We start from the raw sequence: 19,483 nt of genomic DNA on the forward strand, positions 1-19,483 counted from the left end.
CGTATGACAAAAGGAGGGGAAATTTTCATCTGCATGACCCTCTCATAATGGTTCATTTTAATTGCAATCAGACTAATGGCTGCCTTGGGAAGGCCATTATAGGAGAGCGGGTCTTATTTTCCAACAAGCTGCTACGGATCCGCAGTTTGCGAGTGCGCTTGGTTTACTCGGCTCGAAAATCTCATTACCGGGCCTCTGTTGGTGTCACTGATGATCAATGCACTTTCCGTTCAGATGTGTGAAAACAAATGAACATCTGGGGCATGACATATGGCTTTAAAACTCGGATGCCCCCTGAATTCCTTAATGTGTAAGGGACTCCAGCAGACCCTCCCTGAAGTTGGGCAGTAACAGAATAACAAAGTTACAGCAGCATTAGCAGTAAGTACAACTCCGCCATCACGTACAAAACACATTTTATAGCCTGTCATTTTGCTGTGAAACATAATATATAGTGGGATGATACATCTATTTTAGTTTGGCGCAGGGTTGTCAATGACAGTAAGGCCTAAAACTATTGTTGTTTGAAGTTTTTACTCCAGCAGTGTTAAAGTCCTTATCTGTTGTGTGTGTGTGTGTGTGTGTGTGTGTGTGTGTGTGTGTGTGTGTGTGTGTGTGTGTGTAAAATAAGTGGTCAGGCTTCATTTGTTAACTCATTTGTTGATGTATTTATACTTTAACTACCCCCCCCAACCAAATTATCCTAGATTATAGTTATCTGTTATGTGCTAGATTTTATCAGATTTTGAGGATGTCACTGAGAGTCAGAGAAGGACAAGGAGACAAAAACAAAAGGTGACATTTTTGAGCTGGAATAAGCTGTACAGGGGATCGGAAAGCACATACTGTCACAGTACAATAGTCATGTATTATCAGCGTAACCTTTTCAACTTGTGTGCTTCAGCATCAAAAAGGACAGTTTTCAACATCAACCTCCTGTGCATACAGCCTGTTGTCTAGATTCTACATCATTCAAAGGAGACCCTCTTCAGGCTTTATGGTGCCTCTTAGTGTTTGATTCATGTGATCTTGAATAATGCAGCTATTATAAAGATCAATGACATACTAAACTCAGATAGCTCCAAAATGCTCCTGTTCCTTATTACGGTGGCTAGCCAGCAGATATCATCTTGCCTTCTTTGACTTCTTAGTGGAACTGCTCCTGTTGAGAAGCATGCATTGTGAAGGTATTTGTATTATACATTAGTCAATATCTCAGAAAGTTATAAGTTGCACTTATTTTCTCTATATTCTATAGTTTCCCATATGACAGGTTTCAGTTATGTTATTAGAAGGATCCAGACTGACAGTTTGGCACAAAGAAATGGTCAGGTGGACAGTAATTGCAGGCTGTAGTTTATACCTTTTCAAGGTTCTGTGCAGGAAAGAAGTCAAAATAGCATTCCAATGAAACAAATAGTCATTAGATTGTATGTGAACAGATCCATTTATATACCTGTTACATCGCATAAAAATCTTGTCCAGACTTACCTTGACATTCCGCATCCTCGTTGCTATTCTGTTCTGTAGCACAAAGATCTTCATTTCCTAGGAGCTGGCTGTCAGTAATCTCAGTTTAGCTACCCCAGACAAGTCAACATCTGTGCTCCCTATTGCGTTGGACTCTACAATATGATTTGACTTGTATACAGCACTGAAACATCCTCTAAATTGACATTGTGACAACACTGGATCAATATTGGATTTGACTATATTAAAAATATGAGGTGCTGGACTTCATTTATTTTGTCATGGGATGTAATTAGTGAAGGTTCGGTTGTCAATTTATTATTTGAAAAAGAGGAGCTCATTAGAGAGTCTCTTGCTAGGTGAGAGTCATCTTTCAGCAACTTTCTTTCAAGGTCTCCTCATCCAAGCCATGAGTATTTATGGCTGACGGCTGATACAACCTGATGGCTGCTACAAAAAATAAATGTGACCATTCAAGTACATAGACATTATAACCTTTGAATCCCACAGTAGTGTTACACCCTGGCATAAACCCCAGGGTAACTGAGGTGGCAAACCACGTGAAACTGAGCCAAGGAAAGAACTGGTGATCTGGTGATCCCTTATATGCCTACAGTGGCTGGGTCACCATAATTAGCAGTTTGCACTGTACAGTACAATGCTTCATCTGCATGCTGTTTGACAGGTTGATTGACTCTTTCCCCTGACTGAACTGATTTCCTCCAACTTAAACTTCAATTAAAGCTTGTGTAGTCAGCTGGAAAATGGAGAGCTGTGGCCAGGATTTAGAGCGGCTCGGGGTAGGCTCATTATGTTAATGTCAGGTGGAGTGCTTTTCTGAACCAGACAACAAGCGCTGCCCTAATGTAGATTCGTTTTGATTTTTAAAAAAATCATTCAAGTGTTGTTTCTAATGTGACACAATTGTTTCTTTGATGTTGAAGCTCATTGGGGCACCTGTACTTGCTTGATTCGTTGGCCAGCCGATCGATTTGTTTTTTGGCAAGAAACATGGGCGCACCATGGAAACCACAATGATTACACGTCATGAACCATTGTTTAAATCTGAGTATTCGAAATGCAGAATGTTTTGTGACTTGCTGTTCCTTTACTTGGCTTCAACATCCTATTTCCATATTTCAACATTATGCAAAGCTACTATCACATATTATGCAGCTGTGACTCCATAGCTACAGTTGACAGGTATTAGTTTCTTTCTCTTAGGGAATCATAGCTGTATGTTCTGTCTGTTTTTATATCAATGACACTTCTCCGTTGTTGAAAAAAGCACAGCACTCACAGTCAACACATGGTCTGGCTACTGTACCTCTTCCACCTCATATTTACTCCATGTTGAAAGTGCCCTCTTATGAACCACAAATGTGGCATACTTTTTTACATCTAGATTTACTGAATATGTTGTTTCTGCTTTCTTTCACTTGTGTTGCTTGTTTCTTTGTATTTGCCTTTAAATAGACAAACTAAAAAGACTTATATATCTCTAAATTAAAATTTTGAGGAAGAACAAACATATGAACATACAAACATAATCTTGCAACAACATATTAATCATGTGGGTTTGCTTGGAATTAGCCCAGCCTCCCTGGTATGATTTAAAATATATTAAAATTATATCCTGAAGGAGTTAAAGCTTCAAATGGAATATTGTTGCATTTACATTTGTCATTGACCCATGGTCAAAATGCCAGTGACTGCTCACGTTTTGTTGCCTCCCATAGAGTTCCATAAACTGTGCATTGATCAGGTCAGGTTGCATTGATTGACTATGAAGGCCATTGTCTGCATATCAATACTGCTCATACAGATATGTTGAAAGGGTAACATATAAATAGGGCTGGCAACAGAATTGATCTGTCGTCTCAACAGATCAAATGCCATGACAAAGTTCTGCTGTCAACTTAGCGACATGCACTTTTCTGGAGTGAGTCATCTCCCATTGCTTTTTAGCTAACTGCAGAGAGAAAATCACAGGGGTTATTGAGGACCTACGTCAGTAAAACATAAATGTATGTATAAATTTATACACACACATCGACACACACAGTGCTCTGTGTGTTTACTGAGAGCTCTTTCATTGAGCACCTGAATAGGCTCTTCCTACCCTGACCTTTGCCTCTTGGGAGTCAAAGAACAGAAAGCACTGCATGTCTTAAGGAGGAACATGAGTGGCTGCAGTGAAGCACTAATTAATACTGAGAAACTGCAGCTGCATCCTGAGAAAAATATAACACAGGCAAGGAAATGAATGATAAGCAGCGAGAGTGCTACCACAGGGGGGCCTATGGACATGGTGGGGCTGAAGCTGGAGGTGAAGAAGCCACCGTTTGACGTTGTAGAAGCACAGTTAGAGCAATGGGCCAGCCATTCTGGAAGATGAACATGGTGATTGTGTTTGGTGTATTTTTCTGCATGTGTGCAGGTAGTGGTGGTGGTTAAAACTGTATCATAAATTTATATTGTAACTGAAACTGGACCCCTCTCCCAAAAAATTAAAATGAAATAAAATAAATCAATAAACACTGAATGGAATAATTTAATCTGCCACTAAACATCTTGATGCTTTGAAGCCACATCTTCCAGACACCACCTGAAGAATGGGGCATCCACTGTCACTCAACAAACACCTTCTCTAAATCCAAGGAATGCTGTTGTTATGATGTAACATTTCGTGCCATTTGGGAAAAGGCTTCCAGTTGATTTAAGTGAGCCAATTATTTCGCTTAGTATGGGCCTCAGCATTTTGTATTGTAAACTTCAGTTAATTACTTCCCTAAGCCGTTGCAACACAGCACCTTGCCAATGGCACATAATTGCGCGACTGATCCCTTCTGTCAAGTCTGTTAGTTTGATCTCCCCTGCTTCAAGTTCCCGACTCCAATTAGCCACTCAATAAAATGGTCCGCTTAATTGCTTTTCATTTTCTTTATTCTTTATTTATCATTACGGCCGATTTCTGCAAAACACAACTTAAACAGAACGAGTTTTAGTTACGCGTATGTTTCGTAATATTACGTTTTTCGTCAGGATAAACCCCGCACGTCATTCTCACAAGGAATTTGCACATGTATTCACTTTGACACTTCAAAGACGGTCCCTTACTGTGGAACGTTGCCAAACTTGTAGAGGCAAACATGGCAGCTTAAAAGAAAACATAACCGTTTTATTTGCACGGAAGACTGTTTATTCTACCGCAGAAATATTGAATAAACATATATACATTTTAGAGAAAGATGCAAACGAATGTTTTTGGTTGTCAGAGAAAAAAGCGTATATGGAAAAAAATATCCTCAGCATGAGAAGGACGATATTGATTTTCTGTTACATTAAACGATGGCTTCGACGGGCAGATAATGATAAGAAAATACAATAAAAAAATTCAGAATCAGAGCTCTGATAGCAAAGAACCACGGCCTTGTGGAGACAGAGGATGATAATCTCACTCTTCTGGAACACTTTTTCAATACAGCGGAGGAGCATCATCTCAGTGCTGTTTTATTGATGCTGCGCATAGCTTCACTAGTGTTGGAAAAAAACATAGTCTTGGAGTAGACACCAACAACGTATTGCTTTTTGGACTGTAAGAAAACTATTGGCCGGTCACTAGTTGTTACCAGGGAGAAAAAAGATCAGTACGAAACGGCCATTAAAAAAGCATAGATAATTGATAAATCCATGTCTTTTACGTGATGTGTGCATTTTTCAGGCAATTGTAATCGCAAACGTTGACACAGTAACATTTTGAGTCGGTCAGGAAATCACGGCAAAAATAATGAGTGCTCATAATGAACAATACACGCATAATGCAGACGAAAAATGCAAGGTGAGCTTTTTCTGTTTTGCGCTGTGGCTTCAAAGAGCTTCATAAAGTAACAAATAAATAATACATTTCCCAATGAAACACTCTTCTATCTTGTGTGTTGATGAGATCCTTTGTTCACCACTACCACTGCTACGGCATCCGATTTTTTCGCACATCCTGTGCACAACTGCAAACGAACGCCATTCACACGTCCGTAATCTACACAGACGAGTAAATAATTCTCCACAACACATCTCACACAGGAGACTTGCTTCTCGCGTCGAAATAGCTGAGGCTATGCGATGCCCTGTGCGGTGCTGCTTGTGTTTTCACTGAATGATATTAAGGACGGTGTATTTCGCTTTGCAGCTATTCATATGCCATATACTGTGGTTAATGTTGCTGTTAAAATGCGAAGATATTATTAATATATAGGCTATATATTTTTTCGAAACAAAAACACAAACGAAAACGTCACGAATAGCTGACGAATTACTGCAGGAATGTATTATATAAGTTTTTTTACCCAGCAATAGGTGTTAAGGTATAGTGATGATGGAATGATTACGATAGCCAGCGTAGCTATACTCTCCCTGCAGTTGGAGTGAAGGTATAATTACGTCATATTCGGTAGAAACAAAGCCGCTGTCGTCCTTTCAGCACCACAGTCAAGTCAGACAGCGGACAGCTCCGTTTTCAGAACTCGTGGGCAACGCAGTCGGAAGGAAAAATAATCAATGTGGAGACAAAAGAGCGGGCATGAAGAGTTCTAGGGGCGACGCCAATGAAACGGATTGTATTTTTAAGGCGTGCAGTGTTGTGCACATGGAATGTACATGCACCGTGCAGCAATGGAATAACATGCACGACAACTTTGCCTTGCCGTTTTGTTAGTTTGAAGACTATTAGTTCTCAGTCCAAACACGAATGTCTACAAATGGGACCGTGCGTAAGGTATGCACATTTACCCCTGCTGTGGTTTTGTGTTGCATAGACGTATTCAGTGCCTCGTGGCCATTACTATCGTTGTCGAATTCGGACCACATTATTTGCATGAATCTCATTTTTGGGTTGCTGTTGTTGTTCAAAAGTATCAAGGGGCGTATGTGCATTTATGGTTTGCCTTGTCTCGGCACATGTATGTATCACATAAATGCGTTTCACTGTGTGTGAGGAAAATTGTCGCTATTATCAAAAGCAATAAGTAAAATCTGAAAACGATCAATCTGACTGGAACCACGCACTGTTCTTCCTTTTATAAGACAGAGCTTTACTATCTGAAGCAAATTTACGGGGTGTATATCACCAACATTTAATGCGTTCGATAATACACCGTCTGCCTTTCAATCCCTGTTGTAATTCAATAGATTATTTGCAGAAGTGGAACCTCTTACTTGATTTTGTGAAGAGTGATTATTGTTACAAATGTGTTTGGATGTTTTGGTATTTGTATATTAGGTAGGTATCAGCGATGGTTATGGAAGTAGCTGTAGCAGAAGTAGTACTGGGGTAAAACAGCTGTCATGATCAGTGCATGGTATAAAAATGGCTTCAGCAGCTGCTCACTAATCCAGGATTTTTCCTCTGCAGGGTAACTGCTTGCTTCTTATAAGATAAGAATCATACTGTTTAAGATCAGCAATGGATCCCATGCCTGAGTACTCCCTCTTCCTGGTCAGGATTTTGGAAGAGTTGGACACCAAGTATAGTAGTGTTTCATACCAGGACCTGTGTAGATCTTTGTGCGCAAGATTTGATTTGGTCCACCTTGCCAAACTGCGGAGTCTGCTCTTCTACACTGCCTGCCTGGACCCCAGCTTTCCTGCTACCTTGTTCAAAGACAAGATGAGGTGCACAATGGAGGACCAGCAGTCCAAAAAACTCATGGTGGCTGCAGACATAGTCACGATGTTCAACCTGATCCAGATGAATGGGGGGATAGCCAAAGACAAGCTGCCAATGGGATACAGGCCCAAATTCCACAAGAACCAATCTTTTGAGTCCTGTCGGTCAGACACTGACGTGTATAAGTATTCTGACTGTGATAGGGCCTACGATTTCTTGGACACAAGGGGACATCCCACGTCACGCGCCTCTCCCTGCCCCAAATCAGACTGCAACAGCTGTCAGCAGTACATTCCAACCTCCGACCCTAATTTCCTCCTGGGAGTCAACAAGGAGATGAAATGCAGGGCAGCTTCACTTGACAAGCTCCAGCATCTCCCTCAGTACTCTGGCAGCAGCCCTCCTCCTTGTGAAATGCAGAGCACCTACTTTCCCATGGATATAGACAGTGAGTCGACCACGGATCAGGACTCTTTGCATATAAATTCAGGGATTAAAGAGACGTTCATCTCCAACGCCGAGCCCTTCACGGTGCACTCCTGTGTGCAGAAGAGGAACATCTTCAAGGAGGATTTTCACAACATGGTGGCTTTCTCTCCCCATGTGATCACCACAGAGTCCAAACCGAGCTCTAAGGTGAGTGGGGCATACCTGCGGAAGGAGTCCCACAAGCCCGCCACCTTCTTCAACCACAGCTTCGAGCTGCCATACAGCAACCCGTACTTTGAGCCCGTCAGCTCTCCCCCTCTGGACAAAAGGAGGGCCAAACATGAAAGCTTGGACGACCTTCAAGCGTCCACTTATTTTGGCCCCACGACAGTGACGGAGTGTGTGAACACGAAGAGGACTTCAGGGAGGCAGGGCAAGCAGCCGGCCTGGCCTGTCAAGAGCCTGAGCCTGAACGCCGAGGAGGGACCCGACTTTGAGAGGTCCTTCCTGAACGGCAAGCCGCCCAAAGACAATCACCGACACCATGTCAGCACCGTGGACAGCGACCAACATTACCAGTGTGCCAAAGAGAAGCCGTCAGTCTCCTCTTCAGTGTTTGGCATCAAGTCGAATGGGCCCAAAACCAAAGATGCGGGCTCTATGGCTGGTGGACCAGGCGTGGATAAGAGGGACGGCATGAAACGGTTCAAAGAAAAAAGCATCAACTGCACATCTTTTCAGGTGGGGAACATAGATACCACACTAAGTGTAGGGACGCAGACTGATAAGTCGGAGCAGAGAAAGATAAAAGACTTCACTGGTCACAGTAAGTATGGGGAGAGGCACTCCTTCAAACACTCAGATGAGGACTCGGAGATCGTTAGCGACGACATTAGCGATATCTTCCGCTTCTTGGACGATATGAGCGTGTGCGGTTCCACCGGGGTCATTCAGTCGTCCTGCTACAACAGCAACGGTTCCCTCTCTCAGGTGACAAAGTCTGATGGGGACAGCTCGCCCGAACACAACACGATCAAACTGGGCAAGTGCAGCAGCAAGCTTGACCGCCTCTTTCACTCCCTGGAGAACACGGATGACGAGCTGAAGGCCAGTGTCTGTAAACTGGTCCTCCGCATCGGAGAGATCGAAAAGAAACTGGAGTCCCTCTCCGGGGTGCGGGGCGAAATCTCCCAGGTCCTCTCCAAACTGAACAAGCTTGATGAGAAGATTCAGGAGCCAGAACCGAACGGCAGGCAGAACGAGACGGGTGCCGCTGAGGAGGCGCGCTCGGACAGCAGCCTCTCGCCCCGCGTCTTCCAGTGCCACACCACGGGACACCCGGTCAAAGTTGACAGCAACCCCGAGTGGTGCTGCTCGGATGCCAGCGGAAGCAACAGCGAGAGCCTGCGGGTCAAAGCGCTGAAAAAGAGCCTGTTCACCAGGCGGTCGTCGCGGTCTCTGACCGAAGAAAACAGCGCCACCGAGTCGAAAATCGCCAGCATCTCCAACTCTCCCAGGGATTGGAGGGCCGTCTCCTATTCCAGTCACCCGGGGGAGGAGGGGAAGGAGAAGGACCATGACAGCAAGGACCGACACAGAAAATCCAAAGAGGTAATATAACAGATGAATGGACTGTTACTGCATCCGGCTTTCTCATCTGTTCCTGTGAAAGCACCCATTAAATTATCACCCAAATGTATCATAATAGGACTTTTTTTTTTCAAATGTTCCACATTGGCATGTAGCACAGCACTAAGTGTCATGTTGTCCCTCTTCTCAAGTGGACTAATCAGTGCCTTCAGCATCAGTTTTGTTTACATTCCTTTTCAATCAAACAGCCCTGAATGGTGGCAAAATTTTAACAAAAGAATTTACTGCATACAATGTCTATTATAGAATATGATGCATAGTTCTGTCATGCTACTTTGAAACAGAAAGCAGACTCAAACAGAAAAAAACAACAACACAATGATGGTATGTTATTATCTCATGTGCAGTCTTTCATGAACTGCTATGAATATGATAAGAGCTTATAGAGTCAGCATAAATGACTAATTATTTTACCCATTCCCATGCTAATTGCTATTGGATCTGCAGCCAGTGCTTCACAGGAAAGGGGCTGGCTGAACAACAGCATCTAACACTATTTCTGCTGTTGCAGATGTCAGCAGTGGAAATGAGTCCAAACCAAATTCACACTCCAGCACGCTGAATAATTAGGCTGATTTGGAGAGAGGGACACAATGAATATAGCTGTACGCTTATTTACAAAGATTCACACTTAGACACCCTGGTGGGGAGGTATACCACAGGAATTCACTCATCTAAGAACATACAGGATTTCTCACTTCCTCATTGAAGATTCTTGTGTTTATTTCTTGACAAGTAGGAAGTGTTACGATTATGTAAAGTCTGGAGAGGTGTTAAGATTCGAGTGTGCTACCAAGGGGTGCGTGCTATTTCAAGAGAATGGTCCGTTTTGCCCTTTAAGAACACCACTGTGACCTCATTTCCTGGCCATGAGTTCAGGTCCCAGAGATGGAACCCACGTTTTGAAATGTCAGTTTCTCTTGGCAGGTGTTGCGCTGACAACTCATTCTGTACTGACCTTTTTCCGGGGACACCAAATGGGGCTGCTGTTAATTGAAATGGGCTCTGACCTTAGCTGTCACGCTACAGCCTTCCGTCGTGTATGCACCCCTGTGAACACTGACTGGGCGACTCCCTCACCTGTCGCCTCTGTTTGTGTCTGGGGACGTCTGCGATCCCATCTGTGACAAGACCTCTTAGAGGTGAACCGTCCCCTGCTAGCCCAGGTCCTGAATGAGCCCTACCACCGAGCTGGATGTTAGCCAAAGCAAGAGAGCAGGGTCCCTCGCTTGTTATCAATACCGATCAATGGGATCAATTTGCAGGAGTCAATGAAATATCATCGTCTGAAACAGTCGCCCCAACTTGTGCAAACCTCCTCTCTGTCACTCAGCCTGCCCTTCCCTTTCCCTTCTGGCACTCTGCCAGTACGGCTGGTCGCCAGCTCCTCCTGCTGCTCCCAGCTGCGTCCCAGGGCATTCTGGGACCTGGTACCCACCCGATTGCTCAGGCGTGCCTCGCCACGCCCTCCGGTTCTTTTCAAAAGTGTTTAAGGCACCCCAAGACTGTAGTTACTCTTTCAAAATGCGCCTCTGGGGCTGGTGTTAAATCTAAATTTGGATGTACCCCATAATGAGAAATTACAGAACAGGCGCAGTGTGAGCGTGGGTATTTCACCAAGCTGGCTCTTATTGATATTACTCTGAGCAGAATAATGAGCTTTAATCGTGTGGCCGACTGGTCGGCCTGTGCTTTCATTCATTGAGTCCCCAGGTCGTTCCTCCCACAGAACATATCGCTGATGTAAATGTTATTGCAGGAGGGCTTTGTCTCCTCTTGCTGAAATCACTGCACACCATAGCCCCCACTGTTCCCAGAACAGTCCTCTCTGACTCCACGTCACGCACTCAGCATGGTGGATTCTGAGTGTTTAAGAATTTGAGTTTCTGCATTTGTGGGGCCTAGCCAAGGTGTGAGGTAGGTAAGATCGAAAGTAAAAGGTGTACACTCAGCGACAGCCCCAATCATTTTCGGGATGTGTTTGACACCATATGCCTCTTTCAGGATGCGTGGAAACAGTTCAGCCTTTTAAATCTATATAAAGGTATCTGTGAGTCACCTGTGAGTCATTCAAAGGCCACATCTCCTAATTGAATTATTAATAATTTATCCGTCTATCAAACAGATGACTCCCAAACTGAACAGTTTCATAAATAATATAAATAATTGGCATTTTAAAAACATTCCATTTGACCGTGGCCCAGTTACAGGAGTTGGAGGAGTTACAGTATTTAACATTTTGCTGTTTAGCATCATATTACAATTTTAATAATACTCGCAATCGAAATTCAAGTAAGTCAGTCAGTCAGTGGATCAATCATGCATCTCACACCATGTGCTCTATCAATGTTTTAGTGTCTTAGTGGATTGCAAGTGTTTGAAATATCTGAACCTCTGTGCTGATTCACAGATGCAAGGCAGTGCGGCAGGTCAGTGATTTGGGACGCCTCTGAATCGCTGACTAACCTGGTTGTCAGAAGCTCTGCGTTGGCCCTGCCTGTCTGGCCTGACCTGCTGACCTCTGCACGGCTGCTGACTGCAAAGAAGGCTGGCTGTGAGGCCACAGCAATAGATATCCTAGCTATTGGCCAGATAGTCAGCTTGGCGTGCTTCAAACTGAAAGTTCTGTCTCCGGCATTATGGAGGCTTTAAGTGTTCTAATTTGCTGGATGGTTACAGACATTTCTGTATGTGGTCTAAAATATATCATCCATAGCCAGCATAGCAACTGGCTGAGTGATCACACTAGGTGGTATCGCCTCAGCAAATAGGTGCTGTCTTCTGCACACACTTGTCCCTAGAGCTGCAAAGCAAACTATATTTCTCACTGGACCACACAGGCACAGACCATGTCACGGAACTGATAGGCGATAAAGTGGAATCCTGTTAGAAGGCTGGTTGTAGTGAAAATTTGAGCACCCCCTGAGATCCATGCAGAAACCCACAGAAACAAGATTAGAGGGGAAAAAAGCCTGAGAAGCATTCTCATCCAGTGAACGCAGTGAGCCTGATTAATGTGTTTATACATCAGATAAACTGCAGCTCTGTATCTGGTGCTGGGGCCTTCCGTGGAATCTGGCTTAAAAGCAAAGAGAAGGAGGTGGAGTAAAGGCAGGTAATTAAATGAGCACAAAAGCAGATTGTTCTCACCAGCACTCCCCCCTAAAGCATCAGACACATCTCACAAGCTTCATGATGTGTGTTTTTGTTCTCGGTTCTTGTGGGTGGGATGCATTAATGTTGGAGATACACTAGTGAAAACGCCTATAGAGCATCCACAGACCTGTTATTCTCCCGAATTGAAAGCTACCGTCTGTTTCTAGCCCGATCAATATAATGTGCTGCAGTGTGGGGGTTTTTTTGGGCCATTGATCTCTGCCCAGTAGCTGAAATAATTATGCAAGTAAGGGGATCTGCAAAATAAAATGACCCAAAAAAGGTGCTGTACCTGAATTTAAGCAGTTCAATATCAATGAAGTAACACACAATAGGAGAAAAGCTGAAATGTGCAGGCTGTGTTGCTCATGATGAAGCAATGGGTCTGCTCCTGCAGAAAGAGAACACGGCCTCGTGCAAGACTTAGAGGGGTACTGGGTTCAGCTTAGCCCCGGTGTGATTGAGGAGGCGTAAATGGGATTTCGGTGAGGCCCAGAGATGCTTGATGTGTCCCAGATCAGCTGTCCAATCTCTGGAGCCAGCCTGGCTCGGTGAGGGCTCGCGCCAGCTGCTGGGAGCCATTTGAACTCACTGCCAACTGGTTTCGGAGCTCGCCGCTTGGGGACCCTCATTATCAAACCAGCAGAAGGAGGTCTCGGCTGCACAAGCCAGTTCGCTGTCTGCTTTGGGTGGTTAGGGGCCTTGTTGACTGTCAGATGGTATTCAAGGAGCAGTTTGTTGATGCTCACATCAATGACACACTAAATGCTGAGAAATGTCTTGTCCTCTAAAATGAATCAGTAATCATTAAATCACTGCTGCACCATTTTCAATTGCTTCTCATTTGTCACATGCAGCGACAATTCTAGAGGGCAATTAATCATGGACTCATATTAAAATATCACATATTAAAACCAAACATTTGCGGGGGCTCTTCATTCCCCTAAGCCTTGCAGTTTGCATTAAGTTTGGCCAATGATTTTGTGTTATTTTCTCATTATCATTTGATTGTTCGCAGAACATTTTTCATTCTTTTCTGTGATTGCCAAACCCACAATGCTGAGCAAGTAGCAGAAAGTTTTCACTTGAAGCATTTCACAAGAGCCCATAACAGTCCTCAACAGTTTTGTAGCGCTAATTTGTGAGGATGCATTATTTGCTTATCCAGAGGGAGTCACAGGCCATTCATTTGTACAGCTGGATATTTTACTGAAGCAATTCAGGTTAAGTATTTTCCTTAAGGGTACAACAACAGTGCCCATCTGGGAACTGAACTAGCAACCTTTGGGTTGCAATATGAGGATAATGCCATGTACCACTGTAACAATAGGAGCTCTGTTTTAAGGGTGGATGTATATGAGCTTCGCTTTGTTTTAAGCGGGCGTTTCTCCCCCACAGGCGGACAGACAGTACGAGCTCCCTCAAGCCCACCGCCCAGCCAAACCCCCGAAGGACTCCTACCTGGTCGAGCAAGTGTTCAGCCCTCACCCCTTCCCGCCGTCTGTCAAGGCGCACATGAAGGGCAGCCCCCTGTACACAGACATGAGGCTGACCGAACTTTCGGAGGCCAAGAGGCCGCAGCCCTCCTGGACCATCGAGGAGTTCAAACGCAATTCAGGAGACAAGGGCAAGCTCGCTGCGCTGGACCTGCAGGTGAGGGCTGACATCTGCCACCTCATTTCGTTTGCCCGCCGTTTGTTGCTTTAATCACGTCGGAAGGCTCTGGGCTTGCTGTGAAGAGGGATGCTTTGCACCCATGGGGACGGATCGACCGCACGCCGATCATATTTTAAGAATTTTTGATGCTTGGAGGTAGAAAGCAAAGAAGTACAGCATTTCTGACCTTGGGTGTCTTATAACGGTATTCAAAATGGCGGATGTGATTGTTCAGATCGAATCTTATTCACATTCTCAAGGTCAAATTCGTGTTAAGTTGAGCATGGGTGCTTGCATTCAATTAACTGATGTTGCAGCATTGTTATAGTAAGACACTTATGGAAATTTACCTGTTCACTTCTCTGAAATTAATGTCTAGCAAGTCTAGTAACTATTAGTTCTGGATCTGTTGCTATTTTAGCCCATGTAGGCTTATGTGGCCAAATCTGATCACTTCATATGCAGTGGTGATGGATGCTGATCAGCATTTGATGTGCAGTGGGCACTGTTAACCTCACATGCTATAATTCAGTTATAGTTGAGTCAGATGGTTCATTTATAGCCTCATGCTCTATCCCCTTCGTACATCCTGATAGTCAAAGTCACTTGGACAGGCTGGAGAGTCTTCTAAATTTCTGTGTGAGGGTGAATCAGAGAGAATGAGATTTACACAGCAGTTGTCTTGGATTGCACACGATTGCAGTTTAGTGATGTAAGGAAGGCCTGTATTCCTTGTCAACCCTATGAGAGTCCCTGCCTGCCTGCTATTGAGACAAACATGCCTGAGATAACAGGCAAGGGCTTTGTAGCCGCAGTTCACATGGTAACAGAACACATCGAAACACTGTTTCATCAGACAGGTCTCATAATGCACATTGTTGTCGTTGCCATTCATACTGATGGATTTATTAGTGATTTATTTACTTGGCAAATAGTACCAAGTACAGTTGCACAGTGCACAGATACATATCCGGAATCCATCATCTAAAATATTTTATGTGTGCATACACATATAGACTAATTTAAATGATGGGTTCACAATTTCAAAAAGACCCTCATTGTGAACCCCAAGTCAGGGGAATGTTTGTATACAGGATCTCCCACATATAATGCAGAGGAGAACTGCAAAATAATTACATGCTTTGGTGCAGTCGCCTGTTAATCGTCCCCATTCAACATCTGTGTTCATTTCCTGTGCAGTGCACCGTATTTAATTAACCTGCAAAGCAGTCTTCCTGTTTCATGGAAGCAGGCAGCTGAATCCAGGCGGCTAAAGCAAATTGGCATAAGTGTCCCAACTAAAACATAATAATGGTATCGTCTGGGCCCCCTCTTCCTCCAACTTTGTTCAGAGGTGAGACAGTGACAGTCAGATGCAGTTAGATGTAGCTCTCCAGGAAGAAATGTGGTCACCTTCAGAAAACATTGATTTCTCATTTACTTATGATCAATTCTAGCAGTTCTCTGAAAAACAGGCAACTGGCTTTACCTTCAAGCTGATCTGAAACCAAATACATGAGGCTGTTCTAATCTTCCAAGAGGCAGAGGAAAGATTAGCCCTAATGCCACTTGTTTGTCCAGTGGCGTACGTGTGAGTGGCATTGAGAGACCTGTGTCATTAATTCCAGTAAACTGGCACCCCAGCTCCTGTCTTATACACCACACAGCCAGGAGAGCTAGACAATAAATTGAAATTGGTAAAATTATAAGTGCTTGGAGATTACAGTGTCTAGCCCTTGGCTGTTATCATCTTGACAACAACACTGTCCTCAGAAATAGGTATTAGGAAGTCTCTTGCTGGAAGCATTCTCCTTGCCGTAACCTCTGAAGATCTCATTACAATGGGCATTTGCAGGTCCTGTGAGAAAGACAAGTTGTAAATCAATACAAATAACAACAAAAAAAAAACTATGGAAGAAGTATTTACTTGTAATATCATTTACTTAATTTTGATTATATGAAATAGGTTAAAACAGATGTGTGCAGAACAAAGTAATTTTATACATTACATTCATAAATGACCCATAGTCAGTGTTTTTTTGTTGTTTTGAACGATGAAGCCAAAAAAATTGAAGAATTGTCTTCATTAGTGAGTGATGTTCTTCTGCTGGCAATCTCTTTATACTTATATGGCCACCCTACGCCCTGAATGAATTTACAGCCTACCACAGGCCTCATGATCCAAACTACACCAGTGTGCTTTGAAAGGCGTGCTGGAGGCTGTGAGGCATTCACATTTATGAGGAGGTTTGCGGAGTCCGCAGATCGTTACTGTCGCCTACGGATTACACAAAACCCAATTTTAAAATGACAACACTGGCTCATAAAGAACTGGCTGTCTTAACAGCTGTCAAAGAAGGGATAGAAAGTCATGTCCCCACAGTGTCCTACTGTGTCAAGGCTGAGGTCAGAGGAGTCAGAGCACTCCGGTTGAATTAGAAAGTGGGGAAACCAATAATAAACATTTCCCAGGACAGAATGTGTGCTTATCACATTATATGTTGTAAGGTTTATAATAGGTGAGGGTATATCCCTTGTCCTTCTTCAGTCAAACTCAACAGAACACATTTATGGGATTTAGAAAGACAGGACCAAAACTGAATGCCAAATCTGGATGATCCAGTGTTTTTGTCTTGAAATGAAAATACATTATGTTTATGAGTAATTAAACTAAACTTGCCTTAGCAGTTGTAAACATGTTCAAACACGTTGCTATATCTATGCCCCCCTCCCCTTGGTCCCTCTGTGCTTGTCATACTTTATTGATGATAATCAATTAAAATAGCTGTCCACACTGCTGGCCTTTACTGAGATCCCCATCTAAAAGGAGAGTGTTGCCACGGTAATCTCCCACAAGCATCCGCACAACAGCGCGAAAAGCAGGAGTTCAGCTCGCCGGGCCTAGGGGTCAATCCCATTTTCCACACAGTTTCCCATGCATGTAATCAACAGCCTCTCGGTGCGAACCCCCTCCCCATTCTGAAGGAAGCCTGGCCCCCCTCTTCCCTCTTCCCTCCTTCTCACGACTGTCCCCATTTCCTCCAGACACAGGAGTCGCTGAACCCCAACAACCTGGAGTACTGGATGGAGGACATATACACGCCGGGCTACGATTCGCTGCTGAAGCGCAAGGAGGCGGAGTTCAGGAGGGCGAAGGCGTGCAAGATCGGGGCGCTCATCGCCGCTGCTGCATGCACGGTGATCCTGGTCATCGTCGTCCCTATTTGCACTATGAAATCATGAGATGTTACAACATTCCCCGCTCCATGTTCAGTATGGATGTAAAATGCCACAGTTGTTTGTCCTACGATACACACTGTATATATAGAAAGTACTTATTATGAAGGTGTAGAGATTTTTAAAAATTTATTTATAGGGGTTTATTTATTTAATGATACACTAATTTTTTTGATGGTCTGTGTATTTATTTATCATCTTAGTTATTATTTGTTGCATTTGAATGTTATGAAGGGCATAGAATACATGTGCATTTTTCTATTTGCCACAGCTGGATTGTACACTGAATGGGAAAACCTCTTCTTTGCTGTTGTTTTTTAAGCAGTCTATGGCCTTTTTTATTTTAGTAAAACGATATTCATTCATGCATTTAATTAAGAGTTATTTTTTAATAAATTGACTGATAGAATGTGAGGGTAACATGGACCAGGATTGTTCCTTTTGGTTAATCATGATACTTTAAATGGGTTTGTGCAATGTATTTTCTTAATAGGTATTTAAATGGTGTAGTTAACAAAAAATAGTTAAACATAGTTCAAAACAATAGTGTAGAACAAGGTACAAAAAAGAAATCCGTCCACACAATAGCAGCAATATTGAATGTATGGAAAGCAATGCTTTTGAATTATGAGAGAGAGACAAAACCTCCCATTATTATTCCGTTTCTCTTCACGTTTTAAATCTGAAGAGCAGACCAGTTTAGACAAGTGTACCGTACCTTCCTGTTTTGTTTGAGTCAGGTCACTTCTTGTTGCTAGAAGCCCTGACAGTTTATAAATACTTGAATTTCTTCTCTACCGCCAACTAGTACTACTCACTGGGGAAGGAGTGATGTTTTGGCTCGGTCAACAGTATTGACCGCTCCAACCCACACGGGCTGAGGAAGATAAACACGACCACTCTGACGACCGTAATGTAATGTACCTATAGTCTCCTGAGGGGCCTTAGAGACTCTGAATGCAAACTGCCTGCCTCCATGAGGATTCCAGTCACATCGGCTTTCATTACTTATTTATTTAATTTTTTTTTCCAAACTCCAAGGCCCGGGCGACTGAGACAGCTGACCTTGGATGGCAGCACCGGTGAGAGTAAGCAGTGGCAGGGGTATCTGAATTTCGAAAACGGGACTGCAGGGCTGATCGGGGGGCCAGTCAGTCTGGCGGCCTTGTGTTCGCACTGTGAGCCGTGGCACACTGTAGACCTTTGTAAATAACTCCAGGATGCAAGTTCGTTATGTAAAAACCATGGTGTAACTGGAATAGATTAATAAACGCTCACTGTTCAGACGGTCCTCTGTGTGGCTCGGAGTCCCTCTGTGTTGCGGGTTTCTGTGACTCCCTGCCTCTGTCTTCTCTTGTGTGACACTTTCAGAAAAACCCGCACTGCATTTTTACTGGAGGCTCATTTCCATGATGTGTCCTCGGGGGAGTGATTTATTATTCATTTTTTGTTATCTTTTGATGTATTTTTTTTGTAATGTGCTAAAAATAATTTATTTCGGTTGGGGAAGATACTTTCTGTACCATCTTTCCAGAGGCTGGAGAGAACATTACGGCAACATTACACGTTCATAATGGGGCCCTTTAACTGTGAAACGAATGTGCTCATTTGTAGACATGGCAAAGCTGCTACGGGCCATCACACCTGTTCTTCGTACTTTGTTAATCGCTAAACAGGCGCTGTTCACTCATTGACCCAGGTGTACGTGGTGTTCTTAGTGCTTCACTAATGGAAGCTGCTGCATTCACAGCTGCTCATTTGGTGAGAGGGAGAAGGCGGAAGAGCAAGGGGGGCAACAGGGTAAGGAGGGTGCATGACCCGGGGCCCTAAAACTGCAGCTCCTCTCTCACTTTCATTATTGCCAAACTTGAGCATGACCACGGTCCTGCAATGTACCAAGCATTTTCGTCACCCTAACAAAATGCTGCCATTACGAAGGTTAGGTCTGAAAAAAATAAAAGAAATTTCACTTGAAAAAAGCTATCTCTACAAAAGACATCATCCGCAGAAATGAATTTCAGCATTTTGACTTTGGCAGTCAGCCTTTGTGAGCATCAACAGCAACAGCCACAACAACAAAAAAATGCAAAGCTAATCAGGAGAGGGTTTTTCAAGCATTTGAAAAGCATCCTGCCAGAACTGAGCAGCTGGAAAATGCACACATGAACATTTCTGCAATCTGTGCTTCTTCACAAAGTTATTTTGGGGGAAATAGATGAA

At 43.6% G+C, this 19,483-nt stretch overlaps 1 protein-coding gene across 1 annotated transcript; it reads left to right on the forward strand.

Moving 5' to 3' along the window:
• The first annotated feature begins 6,214 nt into the window (after positions 1-6,214).
• Positions 6,215-17,369, forward strand: minar1 (membrane integral NOTCH2 associated receptor 1). The gene is made up of 4 exons (XM_036544189.1): positions 6,215-6,244; positions 6,881-9,175; positions 13,769-14,023; positions 17,072-17,369. The coding sequence occupies exons 2-4, from the start codon at positions 6,932-6,934 to the stop codon at positions 17,267-17,269; spliced, it is 2,697 nt and encodes an 898-aa protein (XP_036400082.1). The 5' UTR covers positions 6,215-6,244; positions 6,881-6,931; the 3' UTR covers positions 17,270-17,369.
• The last annotated feature ends 2,114 nt before the right edge of the window (positions 17,370-19,483 follow it).

Source organism: Megalops cyprinoides, chromosome 13 (genome assembly GCF_013368585.1).
Source record: "Megalops cyprinoides isolate fMegCyp1 chromosome 13, fMegCyp1.pri, whole genome shotgun sequence".
Classification (NCBI taxonomy): Eukaryota; Metazoa; Chordata; class Actinopteri; order Elopiformes; family Megalopidae; genus Megalops; species Megalops cyprinoides.